This window comes from Vigna radiata, chromosome 7 (genome assembly GCF_000741045.1).
Source record: "Vigna radiata var. radiata cultivar VC1973A chromosome 7, Vradiata_ver6, whole genome shotgun sequence".
Classification (NCBI taxonomy): Eukaryota; Viridiplantae; Streptophyta; class Magnoliopsida; order Fabales; family Fabaceae; genus Vigna; species Vigna radiata.
Window position 1 is genome coordinate 37,412,566 of NC_028357.1, and position 22,161 is coordinate 37,434,726.

The 22,161-nt window shown below is 33.3% G+C and overlaps 2 protein-coding genes across 2 annotated transcripts; one reads left to right on the forward strand and one right to left on the reverse strand.

Moving 5' to 3' along the window:
- Positions 1 to 3,230: 3,230 nt before the first annotated feature.
- LOC106766401 (linoleate 13S-lipoxygenase 3-1, chloroplastic) lies at positions 3,231 to 9,287 on the forward strand. Its single transcript, XM_014651130.2, has 9 exons — positions 3,231 to 3,632; positions 3,718 to 3,968; positions 5,863 to 6,079; positions 6,169 to 6,441; positions 6,544 to 6,626; positions 6,760 to 6,867; positions 6,961 to 7,262; positions 7,717 to 7,983; positions 8,216 to 9,287. Exons 1-9 carry the CDS (start codon positions 3,266 to 3,268, stop codon positions 8,970 to 8,972), a joined length of 2,625 nt encoding a protein of 874 aa, XP_014506616.1. The 5' UTR covers positions 3,231 to 3,265; the 3' UTR covers positions 8,973 to 9,287.
- A 76-nt stretch (positions 9,288 to 9,363) lies between these two features.
- Positions 9,364 to 12,274, reverse strand: LOC106769436 (GTP-binding protein At2g22870). Its single transcript, XM_014655056.2, has 4 exons — positions 11,856 to 12,274; positions 11,693 to 11,762; positions 10,180 to 10,342; positions 9,364 to 10,051 (listed from the first exon to the last, which is right to left on the reverse strand). Exons 1-4 carry the CDS (start codon positions 12,262 to 12,264, stop codon positions 9,842 to 9,844), a joined length of 852 nt encoding a protein of 283 aa, XP_014510542.2. The 5' UTR covers positions 12,265 to 12,274; the 3' UTR covers positions 9,364 to 9,841.
- Between the last annotated feature and the right edge of the window lie 9,887 nt (positions 12,275 to 22,161).

Sequence of the window (22,161 nt, forward strand, 5' to 3'; positions counted from 1 at the left end):
TAAAAAAGAAAAAAATATTTAAATTGTCTTTGATCTTGACTCTTAAACGACGTGAGATTATTAAATATGATAGAAAGAGAAAATATGATATCTCCTCATGATTTAATATAGACAACAATTGTATACATAAAGTAATAAAATTTAAATGGTTGTATAAATAAAATTTTATTAATTCACTTGTACTTTTTTTGTTGTTGTACAAGTGTATTTCCTATGTTGTGTCAATGGTGCAATGGAGTAGTGGCTACCTCTATTCTGATTTGTATCTTTCTGTAGGCTTATGTGTCTTTTTTGTTTGATAGTATATAACTATTTATTATCTATATACAACCTTGTTTAACGTGAAAAAAACATGGCACACGAGGTTTCAGAAATATTTAATCTTCTTTTTCAGAAACATCTCATCCTCTTTTCTAAGTTTTCTGGTAGTTTTTGTAAAAATAAATTCCACCAATTTATATTGCACCCCTGCCACACTATACATCCAACCCTTATGTGACCCGTCAAATCCCTAATGAGATGTAAGTCTCGTGTAATAAATAGACATAAACCAAACTTAGTTTGAATTAAACTAATAATAGATAGACTTTCACGTTGTACCTCATCACATATTCAACCAAGTGAGGAGTTGCAAGCAAGTTGAATTTTATTTTCATTAATTAATGCAAATATTAGTTTTTTAACATGACAAAATTCAAACCCATGATAATCACATTTGCACCGTTAACCTATTTTCAAAACCCATAATAATATTTATTGGTTCTGTTGTTTGGTCATGCATGTAAAATATTCATATGAAGTGCTAGATACCTTCACGTGAAACACGCAAAACTTTAGAAAAGGAAGTTTGAATAAAGTTTTTAAAACTTTTTATAAATAAGTGTTTAAGTGTTTATGTAGGAGTTAGACGGTCTGTAGACACTTAAAAAATACTAAAAGTGTTTAGGAAAACTTTTAAAAACGAAAGTAATAAGGCAAACTTATTTTTATACTTGTTCATTCTAAATTGAGGTACGTTTAGTTTTTCCTTAAACACTCTTAAGGAGTTTCAGTAACCTTTCAAAAGATTACAACGAATTTAACCACTTTTGGTTTTACAACCAACTCACTCGTTAGATGAGTTTCACCACTCCTAATATCTTACTAGTCCAACTGATTAAATGGTTTAACTCTATTGAGTTAAACAACCAAGTGTTTTAATTTACTTTTGAATATACAAACACAACAAATGTGTTTTTATAAAACAAGTACAAATTATAACTCTCATAAAGAGGATAAGTTTTCATACAAAGAAATCTGAAGACTTGTAATAAAACTTTTCTTTTTCAAAGACGGTGTTAGACCGTGTAAGCTTAAGAGAAAATGACAGCATAAAACTTAAAGCGTTATTATTCTTGTCTTCTCTTCATGTGATCTTGTTTATATAGTCTTCTTCGAAAAAGATCCCTTACTTAGGTGCATTGACTTTCTCGTAGGTATGGAACATTTTAGTACGAAGTCAGGTGCTATGTGCTTTTGTAAAGATAGCTTGTCAGGATGAGCATAGCGTAAAACACTTGAAGAAACATTCCCAGAATGTCTTCCCATCTCTTAAAACTCTTCTAATCCAATGCAGAACTTTTGAAAAACACTTTGTACTTTTGTGATCTGTATAGATAAAGAGAACACAACACAATAAACAAAATAGTATTATTTGTACATGCATTTAATACGTTGACATTATTACATGTTTAGGCAGGGTACGAGTACTTAGCGTTTAAAAAAGTTCTCTTTTTAGAGTAACGTTAAATGTTTAGGATATATATTGTTTATATGATTACAATGTTTGACAGACTTATCCTAGACGGTTCATTTTATTATATGTTATTTCGTTAAATATTATTTGTTAAACTTCAAAATACGGGTTACTAAATGGTTTTGTCTTATTAAATCATCGTCTTAACACCATCAACACGTCACTCCCCAAAGCCATTCATTTCTAAGACGTGATAATCACCTTGGTAGTGTTAATGTCTAACTTTTAGTTTAGACTTAATATCACTTTTGATCCCTATTTTCGTCCACTTTGTTCAATGTGGGACTTGACCTTTTTTAGTGTTTAATATGGTCCCAATTTTTGTATTTTGGTTCAAGTTGGTCCTTTTTCATGACAGCGTCTAAATCTTTAATGACATAATGTTCATGTGAGAAATCAATGAACAAGTTGTTCCATTTTTTGTGATGTGGTCTGTCACATCATCTTATCTTCTTCCTAACACACCCAATCATGCCCTTCTCCATGACACCACCACCAAATCCAAACCACCCAACAAATCTCTCTCCTTTGGTTCTCCTTCACACCTTTTTCTCATTCTTGAGTCTCCCTTCCTTAGGTCGCCACAGCAGAATCACCACACCCAAGACTCCTTTGATTTCTCTCAACAATAGATTTCTACTTTAGATGAAAGCTAAGATGGAATATTTGTGTAAAATGCCATAAGAATCATTTGAAGTCGAAATTGCAACGTGCAATCAAGTCACTACACCACTTATCCTTTTTTTTCAAGTCTGAACAAAAACTTTATGAATCTATCTTCCCCAATTGCAAACCACAAATCTAGAATCACTCCCAAAATTAGGGTTTCTGTGATAGTGGTGTCACGATTTGTGCTTGCAATTAAGGTATGATTTTTCTGCAGGTTTCACGTGAACGAAGATGGTGCCATTTGGGTATAATTTTTTTTCAGGTTTCGCGTGAATGGTGACGATGGTGGCATGATCTGGTCTGATTTTTCTGCAAGTTCTGCATGAACGAAGATAGTGACAATAGTGGCGCGACCAAGGGTAGTGTCATGGTTGTTATGTCTTGAAGAGATGGTTGAAGAAACATTCTAATATGTGGTGGTTGATGTTGGAGTGACGACATAGAGAAAAACATAGGGACGGTTGGAGTTTCTGCTTGTGTTGGGAATAAGATTAGATGGTATAGTAGACCACGTCACAAAAAATAGAACAACTCATTCACTGATGATTCACGTTAATACTATATTGCTAACAATTTAAATGTCATTAAAAAAAACTAAATTGAATAAAAATTATAAGCTTTATAACTTAATAATATATATATATAATATATAATGTATGTAGTAGACTGCAACTTTTTTCATATTATATTATGTTACTTGACATGTGATAGTGATGAATTGAGAGGGACAAGGTCATTTTGTTTTCTTATATGAAGGTCACGGTGTTCTGTAAATAGTACAGTGAGGAAGGAGAGAGAAAAATGGCGTGCACGAAGACGCTGATGGTGACGAATATTGCCGGCAATGGCATCGTGTTGCAGAAGAAAGTTAAATTGAATAGGCAAGTTGGTAGTCTGAGACATTCCATTGAGGAAGAAAGATCTGTCTCAGCAATGAAACTTAGAGTGAGGAAGAAGGGGAAGCAAAGATGTGGAACAATGGTAGCAATGAATAAGGGTGAGCTCATCTCTGAGAATTCCACCACCGTGAAGCTCTCGGCTCTGGTGACTGTAAGAAATAATAAGGTATTGGGAAGTGAAATGGTCAATAACCTTCTCACCATTTTCTTACCTCAAAACCACACCAAAGCTCTTCTTCTTCAACTCGTTAGCACCAACCTTGATCCAGGTACATCTCAACCTTCAATTCATCCTTTTTATCTTTTTCTTTTGTTTTCTGGTATTATTAGAAAAGTAATGGTGATTGAATGAAGGGAGAATGGAGGGAAAGTTGAGCAAGGAAACAGTTTTAAAGTTGAGTGAAGAGGGAATAAGCAGTTACAAAGTGGAATTCAGCGTTGATTCTAATTTTGGAACTCCTGGAGCTGTTACAGTTGTTAATGGTTATGAAAATGAGTTGTTCTTGGAATCCATAACCATTCAACAAAATCTTCATTTTTCTTGCAAATCTTGGCTTCAACCCAACAAGCTTTACCCGGACAAGAGAATTTTCTTTCTCAACAAGGTAATTAATTTTGGGAAAAAGTTCCTTTATCAATGCTTTTTTAACAATATTTTGACAATGCATACATGACAATTTATCATTTTAAATATTTTTTTAAATATAAATTCAAATAGACCAATAGGGTGACAATAAATATCTTATTGTCAAAAAATTATTAAAAAAAGTTGTTAAAATATCAACATCCTTAATTTTCATTCTCCCTTAAAGTAGGTTTATTTGATAGGACACATTTTACATTTGATACAGAATATAAGAGAAAAATAGTCTTAAAAATATAAAGTTTATATTTTTTTCAAAGAAAAAAAATAAAAAACAAATAATGATAGTGTCAAATAAATGTAAAAAATTTAGATGTATAGAAAATTTATTTTCCTTAAAAAATCAATTATTAGAATTTTGTCTACTTTTATACATGCATGCAACATGCTTTTATTTTAACACATTTTCAATGCTTATCTTCTAATCACAAATTGACATATTCTAAATTTACTTATCATTTGAAATAGTAACGTCCTTTTAATATCACATTCTAAACTCTGACTAGTATAAATCATGATATTTTCACTACTTTATTTTAGAATTTTTTTTTTCTTCTATTTATTTCTCTGTATCGTGTCTCTCATTTTATCCATACTTCTCTCATGTTTATTTTTATTTTGCTAAATATAATGACAATACTAAAAAGAATAAAAGTAAGATTGCTTATTTATTATATGGTTGAAGTAAATCTTAGTACATAACAATGTAAATCACATTATCTGTTTCCTATAGCATAAAATTTGTTCATGATAAAAAAAACGTAAGAAAATAATAGATAAGATATTAAAACTAAAAAATGTTGTTGAAAAGTGAAACGCTAATCAATTGATACTTCTTATTGTGATTTGTAATATACAAAATTGTTGTTGATTTCTTGACCAATTGTGTTCTCAAATTTCTTTTTATGATATGAGTAATATTTAAGCAGTATGTTTTTCTATATGGAAAATTACTTTAAATTTCTTAGATAGTATTTAGCATTTTCCTTATTTTTTTAAACTGATACTATTAATTTGGTCGTTTTAGAAGTACCATTTTTAAAATTTAAAACATATAAAATTAATTGGAAGTTTTACAACTTATATAAGAACTTATATCACCAGTCAAAGGCTTTAAGAACAAAAACAAATGGTTATACGTTAATATCAATATCAAGGTTTAACTTATAATTTGGTGGGTAAAATAAAGAGAAATAAGTATACAAAATTACTTTCTTTTATAACTACTTTTATAACGTAAAAATATTATATAAGATTTTAAAATTACAATTAACACATATTTGAAGATAAATTTAAATCATTGGCACCAAATAGAAGAATATATTTCGTTTTCAGCTGAGTCAATGAAGTTTGAAATTGCATTCTCGTAGCACTCATCACCATGTTTATGATTGCGATTTAATGCAATTTGATTAATTTAATTAAAGTAGTTTTTCAAACTATTAATATTATCAACTTATCATACAAAGATTGATATGTGAACTAAATTGTTAAAATAAAGCCAACGTTCATTTTTTTTTAACTATGAGATAAAAGAGTTATTATATTGATAAAATATTTTTTATTGTATGGCTTATTCTATCATACACTTTTCTTTCTTTCTCCGTGTCTTTTCTTTTGATGTATTTATTATATATATATATATATATATATATATATATATATATATATATTTTTTTTTTTTTTTTTTTTTTTGAGATGCAAAGAAAGTTCCTCGTTTATATTGAGTTCAATCATGTTGAAGTAGGTATTTTGAGTGTTAAATTAAGTTCAATCCTGTTGGGTCTTTTCAAGCTCTATATTAAGTTTCCTATCACAAATGAAAATGCATATATGGTGTTTGTGCAAATGACCAGGCGTATCTACCAAGCGAAACACCAATTGGGGTGAAAGAGATGAGAGAAAAGGAGATGGTGAAGCTAAGGGGTGATGGGAAGGGACGCAGGGTGCCTTCTGACAGAATCTATGACTACGATTTGTACAATGATTTGGGACATTCCAACTCTCACAGGCCAACACTCAACCCTTATCCCACACGTTGCCGCACTGGACGCCCACTCACTACCACCAATGGTCACTTTCACTCATCACATCTCACACCATTCTATGTATGAATCTTTTCTCTTTACGTTATTTTGATGCTTGCATGCAAACATGGACAGGTGCCAAAGTGGAGTCACGACCGAGTGAATCAGAGTTAATATACGTTCCAAGAGATGAAGAATTGAACGACATAAAGCGGGAAGCTATTAATCAAGGAAAGTTGATGGCAGTGTTTCGGAATATTATGCCTGCGTTAACAGAGAAAATCATGGGCAATCAAGCACTTTTCAACATTGATTACTTTATTAAGGAATCAGGTCAATCTATTCTCTTCAATTTGGGATGTGCTGCACAAGATTTTTTTAAGTTCGACCCTCCAAAAGTATTTTCAAGTAGGTCAAGTTAAACACTCTCATTGGACAAGTTTGTATTTGTGTGTCTACATGGTTTCATTTTAGACACAAATTATTATGTTGAAGTGGAATGGTTTTCAGGGAAAAGATCACATTTCTTACAAGATGATGAATTTGGACGCCAAGTGCTTGCTGAGTTCCCTCTGAGTATCGAAAGGCTAAAGGTAGTCACGAAAAGAGGAATGTTAATGACAATAAAATTAAAACAATAATACAACTTAAGAAGAGAGGGAAATAAGAACACTGAAAAATGGTTTAAAGGAGCTTTATGATATTTCATCTTCAATTTTCCTATAGGTTTTCCCACCCGTGAGCAAATTGGATCCCTCTAAATATGGTTCAGTGGAGTCAGCATTGAAAGAAGAACACATTATAGGGCAGATTGAAGGGATGTCTATTCAACAGGTACAAAAAATTGGTCCTCTTTCCTGAGGCTAAGCTATGCGGAAATGAGAAATCGTATATTGTTTAATGTTCTACTCTGCTTATAAAATTTAGGCATTGGAAGAGAACAAGTTGTTCATGGTGGACTATCACGACTTTTACCTTCCATTTCTGGATCGAATTAATGCTCTTGAGGAGCGAAAAGCTTATGCTACTACAACAATCTTGTTCCTCACTAAAATGGGAACTCTGAAGCCTATTGCCATCCAGCTTGCTCTTCCAACGGGGAATCCAAATACTTCATCGAAGAAAGTTCTTACCCCTCCAACAGATGCCACATCTAAATGGCTATGGCAACTTGGCAAAGCACATGTTTGCTCCAATGATGCTGGCGTTCATACACTCGTGCACCACTGGTATGTAATTTTATTGCACAGTTTGTTGAGTGTTTTGCGTGCTCTTTTTCTAATTAAAATTGTAGTTTCACAATAAATGTCAACATTTTAAATTGAATTTGAATACACAAGACAAATATCAATTTTGATAGTAGATAATATCCAAGACACCTAAAGAACTAAACCTAAATTTTAACCATTTTAATTCCTTATAAAGAACTTTTGAAAAATACTTACATGTACATCTGTTCTAGAATAGGTTATGCCATTATCATATTATTCCTTCCACACCCCAATGCAATCTGGTGGGGACTATATGCCTCATACTAGACAGAATAAAAAAGTAATAACACTAGACAGTATAACAGTCACAAAAGAAAACAAACTTGTATATCATGTCAAAGATATCTTTCGTGATGATTAGAAATCATAGTAGTAATGAACATGATCACATTGATATTTAATACTTGAACAGGTTACGAATACATGCTTGCCTGGAACCCCTAATAATCGCTGCTCATCGGCAATTGAGTGTGATGCATCCTATATTCAAGCTTTTGCATCCTCATATGCGGTACACACTCAAAACAAATGCAACAGCACGTCAGTCACTCATCAATGCTGAAGGTACCATTGAGACAGACCACACTCCAGGGAGATACTGTATGCAAATGACTTCCGCTGCATATAAAGATTGGTGGCGGTTTGACTTGGAAGGTTTTCCTGAGGATCTCATAAGAAGGTAAAGAAGATTGTTTTCACTAATAACACTGTTCTTCAATTCGGAGGGCAGTTCTATCTCGCAGTGCATTTCTATGCAAAAGATTATCGTAATATTTTTCCTAGTATATTTGATCAAAATGAGTACCTGATGTATTTGTTTCCATAAATTATATTGTTTAATAATAGACTTACTTTTACAACCTTTACGCAGACATCGATGATTATATCTAATAGATTTTTTTCTTATACAGAGGTTTAGCAGTTCCGGATGCAACCCAGCCTCACGGCATTAGAGTACTAATTGAAGACTACCCTTACGCAGCTGATGGACTTCTCATATGGTCCAGCATAAAGAATTTGGTCCGGACTTACGTGAACTATTACTATAAAAACTGTAATGCCGTTTCTTCTGACAATGAACTCCAATCTTGGTACGCAGAATTCATCAATCTCGGACACCCTGATCATAAAAGTGCTAGTTGGTGGCCCAAACTTGACCACCCTGAAGATCTCATCTCCGTACTTACAACCGTTATTTGGCTTGTAACAGCACAACATGCTGTCTTGAACTTCGGTCAATATCCCCATGGTGGATATGTTCCAATCCGTCCACCATTAATGCGAAAACTAATTCCCAAGGAAGAGGATCCCGAGTACTCAGATTTTGTCATGGATCCGCAGAGATACTTCTTATCATCACTGCCAAGTTTATTTCAGGCATCAAGGTTCATGGCCGTGATCGACATTGGTTCTGCACACTCACCAGACGAAGAATATATAGGAGAGAGAAACGATTTGTCCTCTTGGGTAGGAGAACCTGAGATCATTGATGCATTCAATCAATTTTCAATGGATATGAAAAGTATTGAGATTGAGATCAAGAGAAGAAACGCCGATCCAAAACTTAGAAACAGATGTGGCGTTGACGCTTTACCATTTGAACTGCTTGTACCAAGCTCTGGATGTGGAGCAACAGGACGAGGGGTGCCAAATAGTGTTACAGCCTAATAGTTCAATATGTGGACAAAGCTGCAACTGAATCAATGTTATATTATTCTTCACCTTAGCTGAATTAAAATTGGATTCCAGATTCGGTCCCCTAAAAGCACAAATAAATATAAAATACAAAAGGAAGTAATGCTGGCTTGAAATACTGTATGTGTCATGTGTACTTAGTATAATTAAGAATCCCTTTCTATAAAGTACAAACTTATGCATATGACTGGAATAAATTATTGAAAGGCATTTGAAATATTTGTAAATGTATTAGAAAAAAAGGCTTCCCTACAAATATATTCATGTGGTAAGAAATTTATTCAGTTCCTGCTACTATCTATACCAGCACGCGAACATGCAGGCTTATAAAACTTAAATTGAAAGACGATAGAGGAAATGACACTTGCAGTAGCACTATCTATCTCAGCCTCAATATAATCAAAGCTTCCATAATGTTTACATGTTGCAAAAGGTGCATATTTGCTTCTAAAAATTTTGAATGAAAGCAAAACCAATAGTATGCCAAAACATGTATTCAGGCAACTACAACCATATCCCAGTTGAAAGCATACAACATTTCCTGTGCTGTTATAAAAACGGTCCCCCTTTTGCACAAAGCCTGACCCCATTAACCCAAATACTCAGCGTCCGTATATGGAAATTCAGTATCCAGAAACACTCAAACTTGATTCTGATGCAAGTTATATATCTGGTTGCAGCTCAAGAAGAACAAAGATCCAACTGAAATATTACTAGAAACAACCCAACCCACTGCTTTTTCATATAATTCTTCTTTATAGTTGCCTCTTTTGCAGTTTCAATTTTGCTTCTGAAGGCCTGTTTTCTTGCAGAAAGTCACTTCTTAATTTTGACCTTTCCTCCTACTGATCCCAGTAGTTTCTCAGCTGAGACATATGCAAGAGGAGCTCATCTCTACCCAGTCCAGTGACACTGCTGGTCATAATCCATGGGGGATGTTGCTTATAGTTTTGTTTGATTAACTCTTGAAAATCCCTTATGTTCTCATCAGGCCGTTTCCCTTTTGCCACTTTCATTTTGTCACATTTCGTGAACACAAAAGTGATCGGTATCTGCAATCCACAAAAGTTTTCAATGGGATTTAGACTTGTTTCAGTACCTTGAAAACATTATTTTAAGGACTGAATATACAAGAGGCATCATACTGCAGCCAAAAAATTAAAAAGTGGAAGCACCATACATTATTGCGTCCAAGCCAATTTGCACAGTCCAAATCAATCTTTTGAGGCGGAACACTGGCATCAATAAGAAGCAAAACAGCCACCAGAGTATTTCTGTTCAAAAAGTACCCTTTTGTGAATGAGGACCAATCCGTTTTAGCAGTTTCAGATGCTTTAGCAAAGCTGCATAAAAAACAGCATTTCATATGATTAGTTACCAGTACTGAGACCAACCACTAACCAAGATTATTACTCAAGAAAGGGCTATGAATTAGAAAGAACTTACTGTCACTCATGAGATAAGCAAGTATGGTGATTTGGCACATGAAATCTAGCTCTTAAAATAAGAATCCTAAAGATAGAAGCTTTCTACTTACTCCAACAATGAACTTGGAATCTAATGTGATTCTAAAAATACACATAAATGTGCATTTCTTTTTGTTTTAGCATAGAAAGAATAAATTAGCTATCCCTAGTTTCAGTCTATTCTAGGTTTTGTTTTGACATAGGACTAGGGAAAGAAAGTGTTTGCCTAACCCCTTTCCACCACACTCTCCATACATATAGAGCTCATGTACTCATTTCCATAACTTTGATTGAATTAGAATTAGAAACTTTTGAGAAGAGTGTGGTTCTTCTTCTTTTTGAAGAGTTCTTATCTTGAGTATTTGATTGAATGAGAATTAGAAAATTTTGAGAAGTGTGTTATTCTTCTTCTTTCTTGAAGAATTCTTATCTTGAGTATGTAATACCTAAACTGGATGATCTTCCATCTCCATTGCTTATCCTTGAGTGGTGCTCTTTAGCTTATCTCATGTGTGACACATTAGTAGTTAATCAAAGTGCAAAGGAGTAGACAATTTTCTCTCTTAAGGTTTCTTATCTTGTGAGTTAGGTCACAAGTGGTGATTCGCCATACAAAGGAAGAAGGATCACCACTTGAGTCTCCACTCAAGATAAGAACTCTCCTAGAAAGAAGAAAAACCGCACAATTCACAAATCATTCTAGATTTTTCTATGATCAAAATTTATATGGCCCAAGCTCTCCTTATGTAGAAGGAAAGGTGTCTGTGTGTGGAAAGAGTGGTCCAAACAAATCTAAAGACTAAACTACTAAAAGAATAGCCAAGCACATCACAGAAAACAAAGATCTATTACATGAAAAATTATTTTCTTTTTTCTTGAAAAACATGAAGTGTTCCTACTCATTCTCCACATATAGTCAACCTTCTACGTTCTTCTTGAAGTCAAATATTCTTATCCATGATCACATCACTTAGAATGAAAAAGGCGGTAGTTAAAAAGTTTATGGTATTTTTGGCTAAATTTGAATTAAATGAGAATTTCTTAATTAGTGTGTCATAATCTCAAAAGACTACAAATTACTATAACTCTAATTATTATTGGCAAAGTTTCAAAAGCCAAAACCAAGTTTGCAAAACAATCAAAACACATGCAGTAAGAGCATCACAGTTCATTAAAAAAAAAAAAAAAAAAAAGCATATAAAGAGGAAACAGAACGCATCGACTGACCCATAACCAGGCAAGTCGACAAGGTACCAGCTTTTGTTCACCAAGAAGTGATTAATGAGCTGCGTCTTCCCTGCAAGCATCAACCATACATTATTACACAAAAACTCGAAGCAGAACAATATTTCATTTTAAAAAGGGGGAAAAAGTGATAGAAGAACCTTACCTGGTTTCTTAGAAGTGAGTGCAATTTCTCTCTTGCGAACGAGGGAATTGATGAGGGAGGACTTGCCGACGTTGGATCGACCGAGAACGGCGAATTCGGGTCGGTCATCTCTGGGGCAATCCTTGGCGCGACTGCTGCTCTTGACGAACTCAACGTCCTTGATCCGAGAGTCGCCGGCGTAGGGTCCGACGGCGATGTTGGAGCCCGGTAGGACGGCGGAGTCGTCAACCTCGTCGGGTAATATGCCCGGAGGAATGAATAGCTGCGTTTCGAAGGAAGCGTGGGTTGAAATTGAACGGGAAAGAGGGTTTCGGAGAGAGGGTTTTGGAGGACTGCGAATGGAGAGGGAAGAAGAAGAAGAAGAGAAAGAGAGAGTATGAGAGATAGAAGGTGAGAAGAACCTCAACATTCCACTTCTCACCGCCGTTATCATCGCTTAACTACACACTCTGTCAGTAAGACGTGAAATATGTGCTGAACATGTTTTACCTTTTGCAATGATGTTTGGATTGAGATTGTGCACATGTTGTCATTGGTTTTTTTATTTTATTTTTATGTTGCATAGAGAAGCTTATACACACACGTTGGAGATGCAAAATTAAGCTTGTGTTTGGAATAGATAGGTTTTAGAAAGTGAATCATGGGTGGATGTCATATAATAGCATATAATAGGTGAGAGTGAAAGGACAAGATGTAAAAAAAAAAAATTAAAAAAATTAGAGAAAAGTTTCTTCATAATGTAATTATTATAATAAATTTTAAAAAATTATTAAAAAGTATTATAAATTAAGTTCAATTAAATAATACATTATAATTTTATTACTACCATTTACAAATTATTATTTTATTTTATTATCTACATTTATAAATAAAGGGATGAGTTTTGTGTGTAATTTTGTATTAAAATTAGTAAGTAAAAGAAATTACAAATTTTGGATAAGTTGTGTTAAGGATAAAAAAAATATTACAAATTATGTATTTGATTTTGGTTTAAAAAAATTGACAAAGGAAGTCATGTTTATTGAACACGACTTTGATTTAATAAACTATAGATTTTATTAGTTTGGTGATTTTCATTTTGTTTGTAACATGTCAACTTAGTCTTCATTTTTAGTTATGTTAATTTTGTCTTCAATTTTATTAATGTACATCAATATGCATACGTGGAAAGCAAATATTCTATGATGTGGGCATTAGGGCTGATAAGAAAAAATAAATAAAATTGAAAACAAAATTGGAATAGGAGATTGTTTTATGCGAGAGAAGACAATGAGGATTTTGTGTGATTTACAAATAAAGTCAAAAAATGAAGTTTCCATTGATAGCAAAGTGAGTTGGATTTTCGATCGAAGGTGCATATTTCCTCAATATATATCATTTATGTGTGTTGATTTTAAGTTTTTGTTTTGTTGTGATGTTGTAGTCGTCGCTAGGTTTAGTGTTAGATTTTTTTTTATCGCTTTTATCTTTCAATGTTGTGTTTTTTTTATTTTTCTTTTTAATATGGTTTAGTCAACAGTTGTTTATGGAATTAGTTGACAATGGTAATTCAGCATTACGTGTGAATGTGTTGAGATTCTAGTTCTCAATTTTAAATTTGTCTTTCAGCATGTTAGTAGTATGGAATGTAATATTTGTTTTATTTTTTCGATATTTTCATGACTGGGTTATATATATATATATATATATATATATATATATATATATATATATATATATATATATATATTAGTTAGGATGTACGAGTTAGTTGGAAGGAAGGTTTTATGTTGGAAGGAAGATTGAAATTGTTGTGTAATGACAAAGGTGTATGCCATATGATAAACATTGTCATACTTAATAACAAAGTTTACTTGTATGTTGTACACATAGTGGATAAATATCAAATAGTAAATGTTAGAATATTTTCCTTTTGAGATTAGGGGTGAGGATGAATGTGAACCTAAAATTGATGTTAAGGGAGAGGGGGAAGGATGGGGTTAGCCTGAGGTTGAGGTGAATGGGGAGGGTGATTGTGAACATGAAGTTGATTGGAGGGTGAGGGAGATACTCAAGTTGATGTGGGAAGAGGGGGTGAAGGGGAGGGTAAGGTGAGGATCACAATGACTTTGATTTGAGTTATTGGAGTGAGTTTGAAGGGGACATTTTTAGTGAATAAGAACTAGTGGATGTAAGTATTCATAGAGATGAAGTGATAGATTAATTTTGGGAAGGTAATGAATGTCTAAGTTAAAGTTGGACCAAGTGGGTCTTCCAACTGAAAGTCAAAGGAAGTAGTTAAAGATGTACACGATCGAGTGTTGTTTGACATTTAATGGAAATTTGAAAGTTTAGACAATGGTGAATATAATGATTCAACGGGTGAAAATATAGACAAATATGAACAATATGGGATATTTTCAATGCCCAAAAGTATGTAAAACTATAAATGGGAAGGAGTTTGGTGCAGGTGTTCCCGTAGAGGTGGTCCCATAGAGGTGAAAGGTGTTAGGGTGGAAGATACTTAACAACATCGCTTTGAACAGGTACATGCTCAAATCGCAGGCTTCAACGAATTTCAAAATTCGTTGAAGGTCAAAACAGATTTCAAAATCCACTAAAGGACACAACGGGTTTCGAAATCCATTTTGGTCTTTAATAAATTTTGAAATTCGTTGAAGACCAAAACGAATTTCCAAATCCAATGAGGGATTTCAAAATAAGGCATTCAACAACATGTGGCAATCATGGAATGATCTATTGAAACCCAAACGACATCAACACACGCTCAGACAAATGTTGGTGAAGCATGTCACCGATCCTGATCCACCCAAAGAACATACAAATGCCCAGAAATGGATAAGTGGCCTGATGTGACTCGTACGGGTACCAAATCATCGCATCATATGTGAGGTCATCCAATTGTAACCACGCCTCTACGAAGCTGCAAACCTACCTCCCCGTCTCTCAACGAGTGCCACGCAGTTTGTCTTCATCGTACGAAGATAACACATGCCTTTTTCCTATCCCAGGGAAGTGCTTATAAACTCAACTATAAAAGAAATATTTAATTAATCTTAATCAACAACATCAAAACAATTAAACAAAATCAAAGTACAAAGAATATGTGTACTTGTAAAAGAGTCAAATATCCCGAAATTTACTTTGTTGAAGCAAAGTTGACATCTCATAACTGCTAGTACATGTGGGCCGGTGCAGTAACGTCCCAGACATAACAATTACATACATGTAAGTCTTTGAATAAAAATAATTAAGACACGCGGATGAGTGTGACACTCTTATATATTAGCAAAGATAGTGCAACTAGATGCAACAAATATGCTTGGGTTGCGTGCTCCCACTATTGCAACTCATAATACTCATCATAGATATCTCTTAGCCAGCTCAGCCTCACTTTCGAAACATGTGCTTATGTCATCTTAACACCAGCCCTCTGACAATAAACGCTAAAAGCTCCACAATGGTTGGTTGAGCTTAAGCAAACTCCAACTCCTCGATATTACAAAATTGTCCTATAATAAGGCATAGCAGCAATGACACATCACCCAATGTCACCTCATCTCACCCACCGAGAAATGGAAAGTGTTGGTCTCAAAGTGTCATCTCTCAGCGAATGCCAACAATAAATTGTCAGTGTAGTCATACGAAATATCAACGCAAGACATCAAACCAAAAATTAACACATATTGTTAAATTTCCTCATCGCATGGTCCAAATTTATTTAACTTTTTACCATGGAAAATCAACTTAATCTCTCATCGATCCTACGCAATAATATTTAATATAAAATTTATTTAAACTAAACAATAGTCATTAAAATTCAAGTTTTGCACTAACCTAACCCTATCATAAGGCTTAAGCAACATGCTCAACGTAATGGGAAAGTATCATATGGACCTCTTGTAAATCCATCAACTTTTTCTACTTGAGGAATGTCCTACTAGTACAAAAATAATATTTTATGACGTACAAAAACGAGTTATGGCGTACATAGTTTTGTACGTTATAATAGGTCTACATATTTTATGACGTAGCAAAAATTTACGAACATATTATGACACCGTTTCTAAAATCAGTCCATATTTTTATATGAATACTGGAGAAAAGTGTTTCGAATTGATATTGAGTAAAATTATTTATGTTCACATTCATTAGAGTTATTTCTTTTTTTTATCATAATTTGTTAGACTTAGCTGCAGTTTTTTATGAATGTCAACTTAAAATTTGCGTTGGCTCCAAAGAAGAAGAAAGAATGTCAAGAATAAATAATTACAATTTCAATAGCTTCCTAATGGTCTATTTTCAAAAATAAATTATTTTTTGAAAAAAAGATAGTTCCTAAAACACACTATTTTGTCATATTATTAAATTTTCATAATGAACACCAAAATGAGAAAATTTGAACACATTCCCAATTGTAGACTCTCATTACACTGTATATTTACGATCTTGCTCCTCATTCAATTGACTTTGGGTAACAGATACATCAAATCCTTCTTTTGGAAGGCGGAAAAGCTCCCTAAGATCCTGAAAGGGATGAATTGAAGATTACACGAAATCACATCTTATTGAACTTGCAAGTGCATTTTTCAACTAATAATAGGTCCGACAAATTATACATGTTGGCTAAAGTACAAAATCGGTTCTTTCTTCTCGGTAGCAGTTTTGAATAATCCTCCCTTATATACCTATAAAACATGCAATGTGTACGAAAAAAAGTCTATCAATGTCTTCACTTATTTTGTTGCCATGTAATTTGTCGCAACCGAAAAATTTCGACGGGACGACGACGATCCAAAAAAGAAACGATTTTAGAAAAAGAGATTTTGGAGTCGCCACCATAGTTTATCCTGGAAAACTATGGAAAAAACCATAAAAAGGATAAGGCTTAGTCTATGAAAACCAGAGATGAGTTCGGAAGTCGGTTACGTGTAGGGAAGGTGTTAGCACCCTACAACGCCTGCCCGAAGACAGTACCTTTAATTAAATACGCGAAATAAGATGTGGTTTGCAAAATATTTAACAATCCCCAAAGACAACAATATAAAGAAACAAAAATATTTTTTTGGTTTTTTGGGCCCGACAAGGATTGACCTTACTCCTACGTATTCTCAGTCATACTGAGAAATCAGGGTTACGTAGTTCTTTCAGAAAGATTGTTGTTTGAAGATGTTTTTAGTTTTTTGAAGATTTTGTATTTTTTTGTATTTTTATATAAAAAGAGAAAAGGTTTTTAGCACAAGGCCTACGCGAGCGGTCGCACGTGTGCTTAAACCTTTTCAAAATATTTTTATCGATTTTGAATTTTTAAAAGAAAAGGGAAAAGGTTGTCAGCACAAGGCCTACGCGAGCGGTCGCACGTGTGCTTAAACCTTTTCAAAATATTTTTATTTGATTTTTAATATTTTATAAAAAGAAAGGAAAAGATTTCCAGCACAAGGCCTACGCGAACGGTCGCACGTGTGCTTGAGTCTTTTCAAAATATTTTTAATTGACTTTGAATTTTTATAAAAAAAAGAAAGGAAAAGATTTCCAGCACAAGGCCTACGCGAGCGGTCGCACGTGTGCTTGAATCTTTTCAAAATATTTTTATTTTGTTTTTTCAAATTTGGTAAAAGGAAAGGAAAATATTTTTATTTACTTTTGGTAAAAGAAAAGATTTTTAGCACAAGGCCTACGCGAGCGGTCGCACGTGTGCTTAAATATTTTTAAAACATTTTTATTTGTTTTTTTTTTATGATTTTTTTATATTTTTTATTTTAATAATCAAACAATAATAAAACAAATGTCAAAGCTAAAGAAATAAATAATAAAAAAAAAAAAAAAACAAAGACAATAAAAACATCATAGTCCAAGCCCAATAAGAATAGGGTGCAGAGATTAAAACCGGGGGTGCTGAAAAATATTGAAACTCCTGGCCTTGTAGTCTGTTAGGGGTGTATGGCCAAAAATGGGGGTGCAGCTCGAAATTTGTTGATCCAGGCCCAAGGGGGTGCAGCAACAAAGTTGGAGGTTGCGTGTAGTAATTACTGGTCAGGCCCAAGGTCATTTTGTTTGCCAGAAACGGAACGGCGGGTGCAAACAGAGATGCGTGTGGTGGCGTGAGAAGAGATTGCAGCCCAAAGACCAAGCCCAAAGCTTTTATTTTGGTTGGCAGAACTGGCAGGGGAGTGCGAATTGGAGAGCAGTGGTGGTGGGCAGAAAGCATGCGGTCCAGAGCCAGGCCCAAAATTTCTTTTTGTATGCAGATTGGGAGGGGGGTACGAATAAACTGCATGTGGTGGCATGAGGAGAGACTGAGGCCCAAGGTTAGGCCCAAAGCCTCTTTTGACCTAGACAGCTTTAGGGGTTCTCCCATTCTTACACACAACTCGTATTACAGAGACCTAGAGTCTCTCTTTGCAGCCGAAAAGGGGGACCTCCGGTCACGCAGCCGAGCCACCACCTCTGCCCAACCGGTTGCCGCCAACTGTAGTCCAAGATGCCGTCAGTGCGTGGATCGCCACCACGAACCCCACCGATCGCCGCTAGCTTTCTCTCCTCTGTCGCCTCTTCACGCGAGAACAATCACCCCACCCTAGGTCACGATATTGTGGATACCAAGACTGCCGGCAACGACGCCGGTCACCACCGGAGCTCCTCCCCGCGTAGTAGTCGCCACCGCTTCTATCGAAGTCGCGCCACCACCATGAGAGTCGCCGTGAGAAGCTGCTTAAGGGATCTCCAACGACGTTAACCGTTACCACATCGCCGATCACACTGAGAGGGAGATATTCTCGTCTTTTGCTTGCCGCTGTTACTATGACAACGAAACCAGGCGTCGTCGTCGTCGATGATGCCACTACCGATGAGAGGATTGACCCAGTAGCTCCAGTTGTTTTCCCAAGTCCATCTAACTACGGCGAGTCCGAGTGTGATGGCAGGGTTCTCGTGACCTCCGGAGACATTGGCGCCTACGAAGCCAGCGACAAACAAGTCAAAAGCGTGAGCGATGGGGCGGAGATGAGTCTGGCAGGTGTAGCGGCGCTGTTGTCAGTGGGTTTGATGTAAGCGATGTCGAAGCCTGAGCCAGCGAATACGAAGATGAAGGCGAAGATGAATTCGGCCAAAACGGCCTTCAACGTGTCGGCGTGAGTGGCCTCCTTGAATCTGCGACGGGGAACAACACTAGGAATCACCATTGACTAAGCTGCCGAATATACTGCTTCATTTCCCCTTCAATCTTGATTTTCTTGTTGTAAATTTTCACTGGTTTGAATTTGATTTTTGCCTGGAATTGGTTGACAGATTCGTGCGTGAGAGAAAGGTGGAGATAGAGGTCAATTTTTTTGGTTGTTGTGTGTGATCCAGATTTTGTTTCTATTTTTCTGTCGATTGGGAGTGATGAAAGAGTGGTGAATTATGGTAATTTTCATGTGCGTGCTGGGATAGATGAGGAAAAGATCGTGTGAGGTTCTGTTTCTGTCGTTGGTGAGTCCTAAGGAAATTGTCTGTAGTGTTGATGAGTAATCCGATTGGGCAAGGCCAGGATAAGTGGTGGGGCTGGAGTGATGAATCTGTTGTTAAAAATGGTGTGTGTTGTACGTGATGAATTGAGAAGGGTGATGATGATCTTGGGAGCCATATTCTGTTGCCATGCGTATGATGATGGTGCTGCCTGCACCATAACTGTTTTTCTCTGCTTTCAATTCGCCCACTTAAAACCAAATTGTTTCTTTCTTTTTCTTTTACCCCTTTTTTATTTCTTTTTTTTCTTTTTTTTATTTCCCCCTTTTTTATTATTTCTTTTCTTTTCTTTTTTTTTTTAATAAAATCAAACGAAAATTAAACATAAATCCAAATAATAAAATAAAAACTAAATCAAATAGTAAAATAAAAATAAAATAAAAATAAAATAAAAATAAAAAAAATAAAACAAAAGTAAAAACGAGTCCTATTATTTAGTCACATTGGGTGTTGACATAATTCAATCAAAACCATGACATACATCCGCCACACACGCACACAGTTTCATGATTTTGCATGCATGAGCACGTGTATATACATGTCTTCGTTTCCATGTATGTTCGTTGCATTAAGAAGGGGAAAAATTATCGCTTTCCTGTAGATCTTTTCTTCAACCGTTCTAGATGTCATTAGTCTATATACAATGACATCTTTCTTTTACCCAATTCGATATGTACGATCCACACTTTGATTATCCATACTGGTAAAAAGAAAATCGTAGTGTAGATCTATTATAACGTACAAAACTATGTACGTCATAGTTCGTTTTTGTACCTCATAAAATATGATTTTTGTACATGTTAATTCTCCTTAACATGATGTCACTCAATTGGATACTTCTCTACATGAACACCACCAGTATCAACTCTCCTCCTTTACTTTATAAAAAAATTCTTTCTCCCATAAATATGCATATCAAATTTTTGTCATTTTTATCAAAATTAATTTATTAAATAAAACACAATTAATTAAATTAAAAAAAATCATTAAAGCCTTTAACAGATTTCAAAATCTATTCTTCAGCGTATTTCAAAATTCTTTTGAAAATTTTATAAAAGTAAATCATTTTATAAATATGATATGCTTTTCTTAAAAAAATAAAATTACAGTGCATTTGAAATTTAAAATACACAGTAATAAGATTTGACTTTGAAATTCAAAATCTCTCATAAAGGTAAAAGTATGATAACAAAGTTTGAATTTAAAGTTTAAAATTTGAAAAAATTGTAAAACAAGGAAAACTTTTTAATAGATATTTTAATACCTCTAAACAATAATATTCACATATTTCTAAAGGATGAAGAATTCAAAAAATTTAATAAAAATATATAAATAATTATAATTCAAAAAAGTAAAATATTATATAAAAAAATAATTAAATAATGACATTGTTAATAATAAAATCATTAATAAAATACAAAAAAAAATAATACTTTATTTAAAATTGTAATACAATAGGTTAAATATAAATAATAAGTTGAAAATAATTTCAATAACTGTATTACTAAAAAGTGAAAATTATAAATTTTTAAAATTTTTAAAGATGTAAAAATTTCAAACGATTTCAATTTTATTTATTTTTTAAAAAAAATCATATTGATATTCTCAAATTTGAAATTCGAAATATATAATAACAAAGTTTAAATTTAAAATTTGGAATCTACAAAAAAATCCGTAAAAATTAAATTGTTCTTTAAATTTAATAACTTATTATAACACGTATTAATCTTTAATAATAATATAATAACATAATAATATTAATATAATAATAAAAATTAAATGATAGTATAAAACAATAAATAAATAATCGAGTAATGACATTGTTAATAAACTAAATAATAAAATATTAGAAATAACACTTCATTGCAATGCAATTATTTCAAACTTAAATAACAATTTAAAAATAAGTTCAATAACTGTTTTATTAAAAAGTGAAAATTATGAATTTTTTAAACTTTTCAAGATAAGAAAATAACTAATTATTTTAATGTTAATCTTTTTCTAAAATTAATATTCATATTGTCGACTAAAATTTTGATATTTAAAATAAATGGCAATAAAGTTTGAATTTAAAATTTGAAATTGTAAAATCTTGTAAAAATTTGGCAACAAAATTTTCATTTGAAATTCAAAATAAATAAAAAATATTGTAAAATGGAGTCTTTTTTATGAATATTTTTAACTTCTTTGAACAACTTTCACATATTTTTAAGGAATTTTACATATGGAACAAAATCTATAAAATGAAGAATATAATAATATATTTTAGTACATGATAATATTGCATAACATAATAAATTGATATAATAATGACAAAAATTAATATATGATGTAAAATAATAAATAAATAATTAAGTAATAACTTCATAAATAATAAAATATGAGAAATATTACGTCATAGTATATTTATGTCAAATATTAATAATAGTTGAAAACATAATTTCAGTAACATAGATATTATTAAAAGGTGAAAATTATAAATTTTTTAAACTTTTAAAATATAAGAATAACTAGTTATTTTTATTTCAATTTTTTTTTTAATATTAAGATTTGTATTAATTTTTGTCCTTCTCCGATAACATNTCTGGTTTTCTGTAGATTGTGGACAAATTGGCTTCAAATGAGGTCCCCCACAATTGTAACATCCTACTAAACTTTGTTGCCCCAACTGACTGAACGATANCGGAGGTCTTGAAGACTAACCCCTCGGTCTTGAAAAAGAATACCGAGCATAAGGAGTTCTTCTAGGATCAAGACTAATCCTAGAGGAAGTTAGTCTTCTAACATTTAGTCGTTGTTT